At 43.1% G+C, this 18,135-nt stretch overlaps 1 protein-coding gene across 2 annotated transcripts in view; it reads right to left on the bottom strand.

The window, feature by feature from the left end:
• Nucleotides 1-3,867: 3,867 nt before the first annotated feature.
• The window catches only part of CNTN5 (contactin 5), a 359,100-nt gene continuing 344,832 nt past the window's right edge, over nt 3,868-18,135 (bottom strand). For both annotated transcript variants that reach the window (XM_077927013.1, XM_077927014.1), the window contains 4 exons: nt 15,343-15,529; nt 14,827-14,939; nt 11,932-12,100; nt 3,868-10,056 (listed from right to left, as the gene is read on the bottom strand). In XM_077927013.1, coding sequence (XP_077783139.1) covers nt 9,953-10,056; nt 11,932-12,100; nt 14,827-14,939; nt 15,343-15,529 — 573 coding nt within the window. In that variant the 3' untranslated portion in view covers nt 3,868-9,952. The remainder of the gene's footprint in view (nt 10,057-11,931; nt 12,101-14,826; nt 14,940-15,342; nt 15,530-18,135) is intronic.

Genomic DNA, 18,135 nt, shown 5'->3' with positions numbered 1-18,135 from the left:
GGTTGGACAACGCGGGGTGTGCTTGGTATTCCCAAGATAATGTAGTCATGGTTCTACTTTCAACATCATTGTATATCATGATCAGTTCTTATGATAGCAAATTCAGGTGGTACATGCAACCAGGACCCATTGGGTCGTATTTGATAAAATTGTCCTGTTTATGCAAGGACTTCTCCAAAGAATCATCTGGTCACCTCCTACGCAGGGACATTTATTTAAGGGTTGAGTGCTTTCAGTCCTGGAAGCTCACTGTCATGAACTGGAAGAAGATAGGAAATCAGGGTCATGAGTTTGGAAAAGTTGCTTGAGGACTAAAACCAGTGCATCACAAGCTCCTTTACTTTCTGGAATTGTACAGCAGTCGAAGGCAAACCACCCACTCCGCCGACAACATTCAAAGCGCAGCAACAATAATCTGTTCTAAGAACATCCAAGGATGATTTCCTCTTTCTGTCTCAAGTATTTGTTTTGAAACATAAAGGAACCACAAGACTTCTTGTCTTTTCTAAGGTAGCTTTCAGAGGTACGCATCTAATCCACCAAGGATAATCTTTATCTCAGGTGGCATCCAATACAATACAACGCTCTTCCCAGGACAGCTTTTCGATATATGGATGGATTTAGAAACATGTTTACCAAAGATAATGGGTTGGTTTGGCACTGCGCTTGCAAGCTCGTGATGTTTTTCAAAAAGGGGCACTCGAAAGGACGATTGGATCTCGCCATCTCAAAAAGCTTCCTTCGTGTCACAGATAAGGCGCCATATCATTAGACGACAGAAAGAGCTTGCTCAGTCAGGCGTGAGGTCAACAGCATAAACTGCCACTTGCTAGGGCTTTGACACGGATACGCTTCATGAAGCTTTCAGTGTCTCCTCTTTTTCTTTCTTTAAATAATAATAATCAGATGGTTTCTGTTTCTGGAAAGAAATTGGTGCAATTTCCTGTCATAAACAACATCAGGGATTCAAAATTATGCTGAGTATTGTCATTCCTGATTGGCAAGTGCCTGCCCCCTGCCTCAGTTGTTCATCTGCCTAACTAAGTTCTTTTTCTATTATTCTATATTTGTATTTACTTATACTTTATTTACTTATACTTTCCCTATTACAAACAAGAGGCATATTGTCTCTGTTTCCCTCAGAGAAGGGGCAACAGATAACCCTGTAGTAGAAAAATATTTGAGAACCTCAAGACCGGGGTATAATTATCAAGCAAAATGACTTAGGCCCAATTTGTACCCAGCCAGTGTAGACTGCCTTGTGTCCAGTCTGCAATATCAGATTCCATGTGGCCTCAACAGAACAGCGGTGTGTGTGTGTGTGTGTGTGTCTGTATCCCTCTATATATTGTTGGACTCTTACTCCCAGCAACCCCAGCCAGCACATCCAATGGTTATGGACGATGGGAGTTGTAGTTTAGCGACACAGGGTCACAGCCCCTTAAAACTGAATATAGATATTACCACTGGGAGGGGGGAATAAATGTAGTAAGGGGCATCGTGTTAAGGACACCCTCAGGCTTCGAGGTTCCTGGTTTTTGAGGCCCAGATGCATCAAGGTTTAGACACCTGTGGGTCTGGAAGCAAATAATTGTTCTAGAAATAGGTAGAAAAATGAAGCTTATACCGAGTGTACATCATCATCATCATTATTATTACCGGTATTATTATTATTAGTCTGTTTTGCATCCCTTCCCAGTTAGTAATTAAGAAAGGAAACACCTTTTGTTTACACAAGATTGTTGATGATCCTTATGAAAAGACAAGAGCAGATTGCAGATTGATAGAAGTTCTGACTGGCTTATGGATTTTCAATATATGCTGTTTGTCTGCATCAGCAAAAAGCACCAGGTCATTACAGCCTTCTGTGACATTCATAGCTAATTTACAACAAGGCCTCTTATAATATGCTACTTAAGCAACAGCCATTCTATAACTGAAATTTCTGTCAAAGTGCCGACAGTAACAATCTATTTTTATTTCCCAGGTTAAAAAAGAAAGAAAAGAAAACTTGTTATGATTTTGCAAAGTCATGCACCCTTAACAATATGCATGCCATAAAGCTATAGTGAGGAGTGCTTAGAAAAGTTTCCAACCTTCAATAAGTCAAATTATTAAAAGGTCAGAGAGGTTGTCAGTAAAGATTTGAGGCCTTTGCCTAACATAAAAAACCCCCTTAGGAATAAAAGCCTTCATTATGGAAGGTTGTCTCCAATGTAGCGTTAGGTAAGCTTCCTATCAGGGAGATTATTATTATTGTATATTTATTTATACCTCACTTTTTCCCCTGATGGGGAATCAAGGAAGCTTTCCAGCAGGGGGAAACTGTAACTGCCTAAGTCCTCTCCTCCCCATGGTCCTTCCCAAGCACCCTGAGACTTCCCCACCTTGTCTGTCTTTGCTCCACCCTCTTCATACCTCTTCTGGTCCTGGGAGGCCAGGTAGATGGGGAGCTGGTCGTAGTAGGAGGGGGAGAATCCCTGGCTTCTTCAGCAGCCTGCCCAGTGTCCGACTCTTGACCTTGCTCCTCTCCAGCCTCCACTTCTGCCTCTGATTCTGGACTGCTCTCTGCCCCAGCCTCTTCCTGCTTGCTAAACCCTGTTAAGCCTTTTATCTTCTAATACCTCCTCCTCCCAGTCTGCTCCCTCTGACCACTCGTCGTTATCCCACCACCATTTCCCTGGCTCTGAGCACCCTTGGAGGTGCCTTCGGGGGTTCCCCAAATGGTTCCCCCCACCACTCCTCTATATCCAGCCAGTCCATGACAACTACACACACACACACACACACACACACACACACACACCATCCCCATCGTTCTACCCGGACGCTGAGGTCCAGCGCCGAGGGCCTTCTAGCGGTTCCCTCATTACGAGAAGCAAAGCTACAGGGAACCAGGCAGAGGGCCTTCTCGGTAGTGGCGCCCGCCCTGTGGAACGTCCTCCCACCAGATGTCAAAGAGATAAACAACTACCTGACATTCTGAAGGCAGTCCTGTTCAGGGAAGTTTTTAATATGTGATATTTTAATGTATTTTTAATCTTTGTTGGAAGCCGCCCAGAGTGGCTAGGGAGACCCAGCCAGATGGGCGGGGTACAAATAATAAATGATGATGATGATGATGATGATCACACACACACACAAACACACACACACACACACACACACACACACAGAGAGAGAGATTTCCACTCGCAGAACAGAATCCCCCTCCTGCGCCAAAAAGGGGGGAGGTGGAATGGGGCTGGGGTACCCCCAGTCGTGTTTCTGACTATCATTTGCTGGAAACAACAGGAGGGAGAGTGCAATTGTGTTCAGGTCTTTGTGGGTTTCCCACAGGCATCTGGTTAGCTGTAGTAGATTGGTCATTGGCGTGATCCAGCAGCTTCTTCATATGTTATTATGTATTGTGACCCCCTGCAGTATTTACAAGCACTGGCACTCGCTTGGCCGCTTTCATTTGTTGTCCCAATCCTCAAGGTAGACCATCTCTCACATCACAGGCAGGTTTCAAAACAACAACCAACCAAACCCAAATATGTAGCTCACCACTTTAAAAAAAGCAACCGTACTACGATACGTCTGAATTTACAGTTGCCTGCTAGGCTGAAGTTTGCTGAAGGAGCCTGCTCAAGTGGAAGTGAAGTGAAGTTCGAAGAATGCCATTGGTTTTGCAGAATATATCACATGTGGCTTTTGCTGAGCGGCCATTTTGTTCAGGAGTTGTATGTCCACATTGGAGTGCATATGGAGGTCATATTCAATTCCAGAGATCTCTCTCCCAAAGCTGCTTTCCATTCATCACTGCTCTGGGCATGCAGAATTGAAACCATACCATTCAGCATTTGACAGGACATAAGATAAAAGTCAATAAAAAGAGAATAATTTATTAAAAAGATCTAATGTTACAAGAACAGTACACAGGAACCAGTATTTGACTGTGTCTTTCACATAGTATATACCATTATATATAGTAAATATATACACGCTGTATACAAGATATCTAACATTTTTGAGACGGGACTTTGTTTCGGTTTCTGAACAAAGTTCTTTTTTCCCTCCTCCTCCAATCATTTTTCAAAATTATCATGACATTATACAAAAATACAGCCTTCCCAGTTAAGTTGGACTGCTCTGTTACAATCTCATCCAAAGGAAACAGAAAAAAAGAAATCAAACTCACAAACCTCTTTTTGCAGCAAAACAGCCAAAGACCCCCAACCCCTTCAAACAAAAGAATAACATCCAGAAATAGGTGTCGCAAGATGGAAATGTCATCTTCTACAAAGGAGGTGGCAAACATTTAAAACATGTTTATTAATAGGTTGAAGATGCAACATACAATGTTCTGCACAGGTGGAAAGGAAACAGACCCCTTTGCAACCCTGCAATGTAATTTGTCAATGGGATGTTGGGCCCTGGTGCAGCTAACTAAAGCTTGGCCATTCAGATCTATGGCACAATCTCCTGGACCTTACTGGGGACATATATCAGAAAAGCCTATTGGTCACGTGAGACGTGCTGCAAGCTTGCAAACATGCAGGGATCCCACTGCAGGTTATTATGGGATTCCAGAACATGCCTATAAGGAACTCTTACGTTCTGTGGACTGCGTTTGGAAAGCTGTGCTTTATATGTCATTCCCCTTTGTTGAGTTACAGTCATTGTTTATGATCCAAAAGAAGAAGAATGTTAGCATACAGGATTCCTGTTGCATGTAGTGTTGGGAGCAACCCACTCCCTGGTCTACATAATTTCAGCATTCCTTCATCAGTGGGGTGACAAAGACACCCCAAACCCAATTCATTGAGGGGTGTTTATTCAAGGTTCTTTTGATGACATCATGAGTTTCTGCGTCAATCTGTGCTTCTCCTGACATTGATAGGATCCTCCGTCTGCTTTAGGTTGGTGGGGGCAGAGAGGGACCAGTCAATGTTGGGATGAGCATTGTGTGTAGGTTGGACTCAAGGCTCCAGTGTGATTCTGAAAAATTCATCAGGATTGTACCAAGGCCCAGTCACCTCTGCGTACTGCAGGATGGGTTTTCCAAACTTGGGTCTCCAGTTGTTTTTGGACTACAGTTCCCATTATCCCTGACCACTGGGATGATGGGAGTTGCAGTTCAAAAAAAGCTGGAGACCTAAGTCTGGGGAACCCTGGATTAGCCTGTCCACTGAACTTATTTGTGGAGCTAGCAGGGATAACCAGATCAGAGCTGTGGTTGAGCCAAGCTGCTTTCTCATTAGGCACTGTCACTACACGGTGTGTGCTAGGGCCCAGAGCCATCAGGTAATATTATGGCATTTTAAGATGTTTTAAGCTACATTTTGGAGATCATTTGTTGCCAACGCCAGTTCCTGACTGCGGAATGTCAATTTGCTACATGCATATGAGTGGCTGGAGTGGCTGTGTGTCCTACTTTACAGAGCCCAGGCCTCTATCTGAAGGGTTGTCAGTTCTCTGTTTGAAGGACTGTCAAATTCCTTATTTAATGATTCAGAACTGTAAGGAGAAAGGGCAGATGGGCCTCGAAGTCACTCACCAGATGTTCACCCCGAACACTAGGCTAAGCAGGCACACAAGCAAAAAGAGAAGCCTTTCATTTCTCTTGAAAGTTATAGTCATTATTTCTAAATGAAATGTTCCTTCCTATCTTATGCAAGGTTACGTTCTTGATTTTTGTAAGCCATTGCCTAAAGGGTAGGGTATAAATGCTGCAAAACAGCAGCAATAAATAAAAAAATAGCAATAAATTAAAAAACTGCATTCACAATTAGCAATACAAATTCTATGCTAATATGCTTTTGGTGACACATAGCAAAGAATGACACTTTCCATAGCTGGTTCTTCTTCTTATTTATTAAATTTATTCGTTGCTTCTTCTTGCCCCAGGCAACTCAAAGTAACTTTTTTAAAATGGAAAGACCTGGTTCATCTTTCCTGAATAGGTTTGTGGCAATTGCACTCTTAATTTTCTGCTTTAAAGTTATGGACCTTCCTTTTTTATCACTGTAGAATTACATTCTCTCTCTTTGCTCACCACCAGAGGAAGCTGCTTCCTCCTCCTCCCGCCCCACCCAGGCACCTTTCAGCATGTCCTTCAATTGATTCATTAATTGCTGCTTTTTAGACTTAGAGGTTTATATTGTTAAGAAAGGGCTCTGAGGAAGTCTTTATCTTGCCTCTAAAACCTGCAGTGCTCATTCTAACCATTGTCTCGGTGTCGCAGTGGTTTAGAAGTCCTTGTTCCCCTCCTTTCTAAGGGAGCATTATGCATCGAAAGATGAAATCAGGAGGTGGCAGAAAGAAGAAGAAGAGTTTGGATTTGATATCCCGCTTTATCACTACCAGAAGGAGTATCAAAGCAGCTAACATTCTCCTTTCCCTTCCTCCCCCACAACAAACACTCTGTGAGGTGAGTGGGGCTGAGAGACTTCAGAGAAGTGTGACTAGCCCAAGGTCACCCAGCAGCTGCATGTGGAGGAGCGGAGACGCGAAGCCGGTTCCCCAGATTATGAATCTACCACTCTTAACCACTACACCACACTGCTCTTCCATTTATTTTCTAAGGTGGGTGGTAATAGAATGTAGCAAAACACCCACCTGACACTGCACACTTATCTTACTTTGCCTGACATCACATCTTCACCATACATTTAAGGCGCACTTAAAGCACATGACTCCCCCCCCCAAGAATTCTGGAAACTAGTTCCTTCTCAGAGCTACAATTCCCAGCACTCTTAGCAGCCTTCTGTTCCCAGGGTTCTTTGGGGGGGGGAGCCACATGCTTTAAATGTACGGTGTGGATGTGACCTGACTTTCTATGTGTCCTTTTAAAAACAGCGGCACCAGCCTATGTGGGAAATACCCCAAAGAAAGCAAAATAAACAGAAATCCCTGGATTCCATACATGTTTCCTCTCCAAAGAATCTAGGGCTGGCAGTTGCCCAAAATTCCATGACTAAATATGACAACCTCAGGCTATATACTGACTTGCGATGTCAGCATGATTCCTTCAAGCGTATATAACTTAAAACTTGCTTCCTTGCCTGTACCCTTTGCGGCTTAGGGCCCTCGTATTTATGACACCACCTCTCCTGGTATGCCCCACAGAGGACCTTAAGGTCCATGAATAATCATAGTTTAGAGGTCCCGGTCCCTAAGGAAGTCAGATTATCCTCCACCAGGGCCAGGGCCTTCTCAGTGATGGCTCCGACCTGGTGGAATGCTCTGTCCCATGAGACCAGGGCCCTGGAGGATTTAACTTCCTTCCGCAGGGCCTGTAAGACAGAGGTATTCCGCCTGGCTTTCAAGTTGAACTTAGCCTGATCTTTTATTCCCCTTCCTTCCCTCCCCCTCATCTTTTTATGAAGATTACCTGCTCTGGGATCCTATAGCTAATTCTCCCCTGGTCTCCCCGCTGGCCCAAATAGGACTAATTTAGCCAGCTAGCCCTGGTGATCATCTAATGTTTATTGGATGGATTTTCCCGCTAAGTTGATTTTTGAATTCTGAATTTATTGTTATTCACATTTTATACTGTATTTTATGCTGTTTTTTGTTGCATCAATTAAGTGTTTTAAATTTGTTGTTAGCCGCCCTGAGCCTGGTTTCCTGAACCGGGAAGGGCGGGGTATAAATAAAAATTTACTATTATTATTATTACTACTATATTCACCACCCTAGAGCATACCCACATGTGCGTTTTAACACAGACAAGAGCAGAGGTATTTCGGCTTGGGTGCTCCAGTCATGAGAGACCTTCAGAACTTCACCAGATGTACATGCACACACACAAATACACGTCTCTTCACTCTGCATTGAAAAAAATGGGGAAATGTGTGGTACTGCAAAATAATCTCTGGGATTAAAATTGGCAGCAATGGTCCTAGCCCTTAAATGGACTGGACATAGTAGCCTAAATCAAGAAATGGGGACCTGTGATAGCACCAGTGCTCTTTTTCTAGAAAAAAAAGAGGTGCTGGAACTCACCATGATCGTCTTCGTTCTTCTCTTATAATGGCAATGGTGCCCACCTGAGAGGTGCCGGAACTGAGTTTCAGTGAGTTCCAGCTGGGGGGAAAAGGCCTGGATAGTACCCATAGTCAGGGTCACATTCAGCTTTTTGTTTTTCCATTTTTAACTTCAGTTCCCAAGAGTCCTCACGAAAAAAGAAATTGCCTGCATTTTAATGTGCATTTTCCCCAATATATTTGTTGCGATTTGCCTATGTATATGCTTTTTGCAATCAGTTCCCCCCACCAAGAAAATTCAATTTTTTTGCATGTTATTTCCATGCATTTCTGTGCACATACTCTCATAATGTATTTGCACACTTTTTATTTCGTACGCATTTTGTTGTTGTTGCAGAACCGCATTGCAAAATTCAGAGGTGTGAATTTCAAAGGAGAGGTGCCCTCTGGTTTGCATATGGTTTCGGGAAGTGCAAGTTGGGTATGTCTGCATTAAAATGCAAACGGAACCAAATCTCTTGTTAGGGATGGTGGATGAATACTCCCGAAACTTGAACCTGTAGCTCACGTAATGTGAGTCAGACCAATATGGTGTAACAAACTTAGTGTAGACAGACGCAGAAAGATGGAGAAGAAGGGAAGGGAGAGGAAGGAAGGAAGGAAGGAAAGAAAGGAACTTGATAGACAAATGGATAAAGCAATGCTAAAATAAAATGCAAGACAAAGAACTGAAAATCGGCCCAGTCCTATATTTGAAGATATATCCTGGATATATATTTGAAGATATATCCTGGCTGAAGGCCACTTGCTTAGAAAACAATGTCTAACAGCATCAATTCCAGCGTTGCTTTGAACATGGCATTAACCTGTTTGAACAGTGTACGCGTTTTTGACTGCAAATCCAGGCAACACCTGTTTCGATCTCGAAATGCTTCTTGATATCCTTCAGCTGAATCACCAAATATAGACAGTACAGTACCATACAAAAATGGACTACAAAAATAAAGGTCTAAAGATTGACAGCTGTTTGAGGATAACAGCTCTGTCTCTTTGCATTCATTCGTGGTTTTTTTGTTTACTTCCAGTTAGCAATGACTGGAGGCTATGATTAAATGCCTGGCGATGGTTTCATTGCCATTTGCATTCTCTATCAGCTATATTCTCGCTGTTAGAAAATAAGCATTTCTCTCTCTCTGTTATTAAGGTGGACAATAGCTGGTGCAAAAATAATACGGCTGCGTTTCATTCTTTGCCGAGCTGCTTAGAAAATTACCTTGCAGTGAAAAAAAGTGACTCGCATGCCCTGAGAATAGAAACAGAGCAGAAAAACAATAAAAAATTACCATAGTTTGCTAACTTGATGGGGCCTCATTCATTTTTTTTTTAAGGTGGCATTTTCTACAATGATTTAGAAAAGGGACCACATAATGTAACTTTTGCCATTGTGTCTTTCCAATGGGGGGGGGGGGCAATAAAGCCAGCCTTATGAAAAGAGGGAGGGGGGATTTAGACCCCAAATATTTATCAAACTTTTTTTCTTAAAAAAACCAACCCATAACAACTCAAACAAAATAGATGTACTGTACTAGACGCCACAATTTAAACTACTAATGATACAAGACTGGTGTCAGCTAATATAGAAACGCATTAGAAAAGGAAAGTAAAATTGGACAGATTTTTTTCATTTGCTTACAAAAGTTCATTTCGTACAATCTGCATATTTTCTCTGTTGGGCAATAAATATCCCCTCCCCCATAGAGGACATTTACAAGAAACTGAAGAGAAGAAACCTGATGAATTGTTTTAGCATTATTGGCCACCCACAACACTCTTCCTGGTGCACCATGTGTGTTTCTCGTGTCTTTGACCATTGGGCTCTTTGCCTTCTGCTTCCTCCATGGATACAGAATTCCATCCAGTGATGTTATCAGGCTAAACCAATCAGAACGATGAATGAGGAAAAGGTCCACAGTCTGTCTTCACCACGAGGTTGACGGGACCATTAGTACCAAAAGGAACGTTACAGTCGATGACGAAGTAGAGAAAGCACGTAGGCTTGACTGAGAACTTGTGACTTTTCCACCTAGGACAATCAAAACAAAGAATTTTAGAACTGTGGTGTTGGAATCGACCCAAAGAGTTGTCTAGTCCAACCCCCTATAATGAAGGAATCATAGCTAAAGAATCCCAGATAGAATGGTGATCCACGATGAGGTAGTAACTCCCTATGATCTGCTGTGATTTGAGAAAAATTCAGCACAAGGGACTCTTTGATCCAACCCAGAATATTCATATATTTTTTTTGTCAGTGTGGGCTTACTGGGAGAACACTGAAGATTCATTTTAATTACAACAGGTCTGATTGTTTTTTCCAAGTAGGATGGCTCTGCCTAGCCAAGACGTAAAATAAATAAATAAAATGCAATTAACTTTGCATTCGGCAAGAAATTATGAGAGTAAATAACCTTCCCTTTGTTTATTTGAAATGCATGTCCTTTGCATACTTATTAATCAAGTAACATTAGTTATTGTTAATCAATGCAACAGTAAACAATGCTCTATGTCATCCTCTGTTTTAAAATTAGCACTGTCGGTCCTTTATTGGCTGAGTCTGTGTAAACAAACTAGGAAGGTAATGTTCTTTCTTTATGAAGTACTCTCTCTTACTCATGTTTTGTTGACAAGAGGACTCTGGTGGGACTCTTACACCCAACTGAGATTTATATCAGAACTTTGGACCTTTCGTTGGTGTTTCAGCAGAGAAATATGTGAGCACAAGTTTAGACCAGATATTTTCCTGATGTACACCAAGGGAAAAAGCTGATGTGGTGCTGTTGTCAAAAAACTCTGGATTGCATTATTGGTGGGTTTTCCACTTCCAGCCACTGTTGTGGAGAAAAGTGTGTGTGAGAGAGACAGGGTGTTCAGAAACAACCCTAAATTAACACTTGTCCACCTTTGCTTTTGCTTCTGTCCACCATGTGGTTCAAAGAAGAGTGTCTAGGAAAGAATGAGACCCTCAGGATTCAAAAACTTCTGCACCCCTGGTGCAAAGGATCATAGCCTGTGTGAGAACTATCATGTTTCTGCAACAGCTGTTGCACATAAAACTCTGTAGAAAAAGCTTTCACCTTATTTAACCTACAGTCTTTTCAGTGGAGGGCATTCACCTGATCAGTGGAGAATCATCAAATAAATAAGCAATGAGATATCAAACATTGCATATGCACGTGTGGTTTGACCCCAAGGTGTTTCCAAGTCAGCCAGGAGGCAACATAGTTGGTGTCGTCCTCAACTGACTTGATTGGATCCCCTTTGATTTTGGCTGCAACATCAGGATTTAAACATTCCTTTAGAATAACAAGCTGACCAAGTCCCCTAGGACTTTGCTCAATATGCTGGAAGCAAAACTTGAGATATAGAGCACATGGAAGAGTCCATGCCACTTTAACAAACAGCAATGATACCATGCTATGTCATATATCGGTCACTGATAAGGCAGGATGTGTAATTTAGATGGATAAGCTTGCCACATCTGGTCTGTGGTATGACAATGGTGACAACACAATAACCCCCATCGTTCTGCCCAGACACTGAGGTTCCAGCGCCGAGGGCCTTCTGGCAGTTCCCTCACTGTGAGAAACCAAGCTACAGGGAACCAGGCAGAGGGCCTTCTCAGTAGTGGCACCCGCCCTGTGGAACGCCCTCCCACCAGATGTCAAAGAGAAAAACAACTACCAGACTTTTAGAAGACATCTGAAGGCAGCCCTGTTTAGGGAAGCATTTAATGGTTAATAGACAATTGTATTTTAATATTCTGCTGGAAGCTGCCCAGAGTGGCTGGGAAAACCCAGATGGGCGGGGTATAGATAATAAATTACTGTTGTTGTTGTTGTTGTTGTTGTTGTTGTTGTTGTTATTGTTGTTGTTGTTACTACTGTACGTTTCACTTCCTTACCTGAAAAAGATGGTACCCTGATTTGAGAGCTCGGCATCCCATCCCCTCCTTCACTGACTGCGCGGACCTCTATGATATAGACCCCGACATCAGGGAGAAGCACCACTGCAGATGTTTTCTGTGTTTCAATGACTTGACTGTTGCTGTCACCTTCCTGCCTAAACAAGACCTGCGGACAATATGAACAGCTGTAGAATATCTAGCATCCAATGAAGAACATGGCAATCAAAGCAAGGGCTAAGCAACTGAGAACCGGGCTTACGGAATAAGTAAGAAGGACAATGTGTATGAAACTAAGCATGGTATGAAAAGAGTGGATAGAGACAGGTCGTCCCCACCCCCCCAATAATCTGATGCCATTCAATGAAACTGAATGTTGGAATCAGGCTGATAACTGCAGGTACCTCACGTCTGGCATCTCCATCAGTGTTAACCATAATTTATACTAACCAGAGTTAGAGAAGAGGTTTTATGGTGATTGATAAAATAGTGGCAGAGCACTGTAGTTAACACTCAGCAGGGATGTAAGGAGGAGATGGGCAGGAAACGAAAGGGAGGGAGATTGCAAGCCAGCAAAATGTGCAAGTTCTTGCCCTGCTACCCTTTGTCCAATTAATGTAAGATATGAGCCTTCTGGACAGTGAGTGTATATGTTGTCTTGAGTGCTGTTGGAAGTATGTAAGTATTAAATGGGAGAGAGAGAGAGATGGAGGAAGAAAGCAATTGGCTAAAGTGTATATTCACATTTGCATATGCATTTGAGATTGCAACTAACACTATGGGGGTACATGAAAAAGTGTATGCATGTGTGAGTAACAGTGCATATGCATTTTTCTGTGGGGAGTGTGTGATCCAATAACCATTTTCAAACCACTTATGTGGGTAAAGAGCTTCTCATTCTCCAAAGCACCAAAAATGGAAGAGTGAAGCCAGATGCTACGAGTACAGATTGCTGATATCCCCAACACAATCATAACAAATCTCAGTATTTGCACTTCAGCTCCATAAAGAAAATATTAATTTTAATGGCATTTACAACACCTCATGTTTCTGCCTTTCCTTAAATCCTACTGCAAACACTGTCAAATTGAAGCGTTAGCGCGGATTTCACTGCAGTCTGTTCCTATTAATAGTCAAATGGGGCGGCCTTAACGGCATCAGGCAGCATATATTATTCAGTTCATAATCCACAGTTGACAATCACCATATCCAAAATATACTAAGGTATAAAGGTATTTAATTTGATTTTAAGGCATGGGTGGGTTGTCCTTAAAAAACATAGTGCTTTTGTTTGAACTCCATGTTTAAAAGAGAAGTGGAAATAGATGGCGACTGGAGGGTGGAAGGAAAGGAAGTAGGGTTGAGACATCCATCCTTACAGGCTCTCTGGTTCTCTCTCTGAGAGAACAACCTTCCATTGATGCCCATGTGGAAGAAGGCCTCTGTGTGCATACGCATTGAAGAACCACATGCTCAGGCATGTTCTACGCAAGCGATTCCCCACCCCCACTCCCAGCCTAGTTACAGGGATTCCACAACCATATCTGTCATGGCGCTGTCAGGCAAGGAAGTTCGAGAGGACGGAATTAACTCTTTATTGTCAACAGACTGCAGTGGGTTCAAAGCAGAGTAAACACAGAATTCTACTTCACCCCCCAAAAAAAGAAACTTTTATAAATAAATGAAGTATTATAAGTTTAATTCTTTAAAATAGCAACAACAGGAACATCTTATTAGTTTGTTTAATTCCAAGCTGAAAGACATTGTTTAACCACTAAAGTTCCAGCGTTCCAGTGACGTTTGTTCTTTGTATGATCAGTTTTGTATAATTGGTTTTGTTCCATTCTGAAAATGAATTCATTTTATTATCCTATACGACTGTATATTGGCAGAGGAGGTGGGATTGTAGAATAGTGATGATCTTTATTGTCAAAAGTGCACTTACAAGTTAGGAAAAGGCAGGTCCATCAGTCCTACGTCTCTCAGCTACTTCTAGGTGCACACACGATGAGGAAGTTGCCATGACAAAAATTCACCCTAACCCTAACCTTAACCCCTGACCTCAGCTTATGTATCTTCCCCAACCGAGCTGTGCACAAGCAGTCTAAGACTCTACTTGCATGTAATCTACTTCTGCTCCTCCCTCTTCAATCCTCTTCTGATCCTGGGAGACAGTGGCCCAGGAGAGGTGGGGGCAGGAGGAGGAGGTGTGAAAGCCCTTAACTCTCCACCAACCTGACCTCTCTCCCCCTCCTCCTGCACCTGTTTTTCGCTCTCCATTCCTGCAGCTTCTCCTGCCTCTGCCTCTCCCCTCCAAGCTGTTACAAGCTCCTCCGGACCATTCATCTCTTCTTCCAAGTCAGTCTCTAACCCCCCCCCCCTTCTCCTGGAGCCCACTCATCAGTATCCAGCCACCACTCCTCAGTGCCCAGTCAGTCCCTGACAATACCTTAGCTTTGTTAGCTCAGAAAGAATGAGCTGATTGGCTACCCTTCCCTTGGATGCCTATGTCATGGCAGGTGCAAACAAGCCAAGAAATCGTCCACAAACCATGGTTTCCCATTTTGTCCCAACCAGGAAACTATGGTTAACGGCTTTGGAAATTTTAAATAGCACTGATCAGCTCTTTTTGAGAGGAGGAACTAGAATTAAGCCCCCACATTTTGCTCTACCCAACGGACAGCTGATCAGTGCAATTGCTAATTGTTTGAGAAGGCTAAGCAAATACAGGCTTGGCTAATGGAAATCAACACATGGATCGAGGCCTGTGAATTCGATACTTTGGCTTCTCAGTGCTGAAGAGCCTTGCAATGCACAGTGTCAGATAAGGAAAAAGAGAGGAATAAAAGAACATAGCATACTGGAGAACAAGATGGTAGATATGTCAAAACTGACCTTGTATCCCATGACATCTGATTCATTAGCTAAAGGTTTAACAGGTTCCCATCCCAAGGAAACGTGGGAGCCATCTTGTATCCACATGATGTTGCTTGGCGCTTGGCTAGGAGCTGGGAGGGAAGATAAAAACAAAGAATGTTTTGAAGATACATGTTGGAAGATTGGGCAAAAGCACCCAAAGAGCCAGACAAGGTTCAGCGACATAGTCTCTTGTTGCAGAAGTGTCATTTCAATACCTACTGGATCATTTCATCTCCCCTTCCATGCCAAAACCTGTTAGCCTTATTTTCCTGAAAGATAACTTCTTGAGAATCTCAAATGCTCTCAGTCCTCCTTGGAATACAGATCCTTTGAAGTGAGCTCCTGAAGCCAAACAACACAGCAGCCCTATTTTGTTATTCAGCATTTTGTTATTCACCTCTCTCCCACAAGGAAAGGAAGACCAAGAGAAAGGAATGGAAGCCTTATTAGGGCTGTACATTACGAGGAGGAGAAGAAGAGTTGGGAACCTACGAGATTTCTTGGTGGTGGCACGGACGGCGCTGCTGGGTGGTCCATACCCCGCTGAGTTGTACGCCTTCACTCTCAGGTGGTACAATGTGTTGCCTTCAAGCCCTGTCAGAATGATGGATGACTCATTTCCTTCTGTCCTGGTCTTTTCAGCCGCTTCCTCTTGTTCCATATCTTTCCAGTAACCAACCTGCCAATGGAGAATTGTGTGAGCGATTGACCACCACACTCATGGGGTTCTTTCCCTAATTATGTACATTCATAATGTCCATAGCACAGCCCTCTTTGAGAAAATGTCAAGAGGCCTAGAGTAACTCCACTAAGAGGAAAGGTTGCAATGCTTGGATTTTATTTTTCCCCAGTTTAGTATGTGGGGGGATAAGACAGAGGTGTCTTAAATTATGGTCGATGTAGAGAAAGTGAACAGACATTTTTAAATCTCTCCTTCATATTACTTGAATTGGGGGTCTTCCAATGAAGCCAGTGTGGAAACGTTCTTCATGACAGGCGTAGAGATGTACAGTGGTACCTCGGGTTAAGTACTTAATTCGTTCTGGAGGTCCGTTCTTAACCTGAAACTGTTCTTAACCTGAAGTACCACTTTAGCTAATGGGGCATCCTGCTGCCGCCGCGCCGCCGGAGCCCAATTTCTGTTCTTATCCTAAAGCAAAGTTCTTAACCCGAAGCACTATTTCTGGCTTAGTGGAGTGTGTAACCTGAAGCGTATGTTACCTGAAGCGTATGTAACCCGAGGTACCACTGTACTTCTTCCCACTGCACAGAGTTAAATAATGGAATTCCTTCCCACAAAATGTGATAATGGTGACAAACACCTTGGGAAAGGATTAGACAAATTTAGGGAGCATTGGTCTCCAATGGCTACATTTCCTCCATAATAATATGCTGATTTAGGTTTATAGGTTCATTTCTTTTATTCCCACCTATAAATAATTATATTAAACCATATCCCTAGCAGTCAGAAATAATTACTGTAATTTAGATAGAAGTACAATGTGTTTCATCATAGTGGGGAAGGCTGCGGCTAGGTGATCTGCATACCTGCACAGTCTGCTTTTCAAGTGCTTCTACCTGCTGATGGGAAACTCTTTTATCCTTAAACTGGACTTTGATTGGACAGCACTTCGAATGGAAGGTGTCTTTGAGAGAATTGTAAAGTAGGGCATGCAGCCACCTTATGGATGTTAGAATTCCTGCTCCATGATTGCAGTCATGGGATTGTTGTCTTTCACAGGATGGTATATGTTTTGACTCCACAGAGTGGGAAGTGACGGAGACAGGATGTTTGTGTTACTGTGTTCTGTGAAGTTGGACTATTGTCCTTTGTCCTTTTTCTCTTTGCTGTCTGATGCTAGAGAGAGAGGGAGCCATGTTGCAGTGCCCTGTGTGTGTTTATATGTAAATAAAGCAGATTAGCCAAAATGCTGAGTTGCTGAGGTCTGTCACACATGATGCGCAAACTCTGTGGTTCCCTAAGTGTGCCGGTGCTGGTTGGCATCGGTCACTGTGATGTTCGGGGTGAAGAAAGCTTATGAAGCTCCCGAACGATCGACCAGGAGGGAGGGAACATGCCAGTCGGGCATGTGTCTCTACCAGGGTCCTACTCGAGTGTAGGCTGAACTCCTGACAATGAAAAGGTCTCAAGGAAAACCACAACTCACTTCCAAGTGGGATTGGACATACCATTCCCAGCAGCCCAGCAACAGGGTGTTACACTGTTAGCACATTAAGGACATCCTTGGTGGATCACAGCAGCCAACCAGATGATTACAGTAAGCCCCAAAGCAGGACCTGAGCGAAACAACACTTCTCCGTCCTGCTGTTTCCAGCAACTGGCATTCAGAAGTATTGCTGTCTCCAACAGCAGAGGTGGAACATAGCCATGGGTAGCTTTATCCTCCACGAATTTGTCTATAAGAACATTGAGATTCAGTGCACCACAGCATGGGATGTTGTTGTGTTGAGGAGCTAGATTGAGTGAGCAAGAATGAGTGCTGACAGGAAGTCAAAAGTACTTCAGAGGATTCAAGGACAGCCCACCTCTGGTGGGTTCTCCAAGAAATTTACTCTTCAGACCTGGCAAGCTTTGAACTGAATCGTGTGAGGAAATGGCACAAGCAATATTTCCTTCTTTGGCGCAGCGAGAAAGCTCTGAGCCTGGGTAATGAATTGGAGATGACAGAACACCTGAGGAAACCTTGTAGTGGGTTAATCATACCGGAGCAGCATCGCTGGGGGACAGAGAGGCGGGCTGTGGGCTTGGTTTGAGTTACTCAGATAGGAACTCGTTTCTGTCAAATGTAATTCAGGAAGAACCCTCTCTGTGGATCGCCTCCCTTCCTTTGCACACAGAAGCCCAAATCGTTTTTGATGTTTACAAGTCTGTGGCAGTCACTGCTTGCCTTTGCTGAGTCCCCCCCCCCCACTCTCTGGGGGGCTATGCTGGCAGCACATGAATACCAACTAGTTCCTTTGTAATCCGTTCAATGTAGGCACCAACTTCTTGCAAGAGGTCGGGCCTTGCAGCGAGCAAAATTGCTTATGTCAAGGTTAACCCCTGCCCACCGCTGACTTTTGCTCAGCAAAACATCTACCAAGTTGATGGCGGTGGTGATTTATTTCCGAAGCGCCTAAAAGTTTCTAGGCACTGTACAGATATTAAAGGAGACAGTAGCTTACAAAATATGGAAAGGAAAGGGAAAGGAACATTCAAAGCAGTTCGCAAAATATTGAAGAACATATAATATTGGAAATTGGCTTACACACCCAAACACATAT

Source organism: Podarcis muralis, chromosome 4 (genome assembly GCF_964188315.1).
Source record: "Podarcis muralis chromosome 4, rPodMur119.hap1.1, whole genome shotgun sequence".
NCBI lineage: Eukaryota > Metazoa > Chordata > Lepidosauria > Squamata > Lacertidae > Podarcis > Podarcis muralis.
Note: the sequence above shows the minus strand (reverse complement) of the source record. Positions and strands in the feature narration are given on the sequence as shown.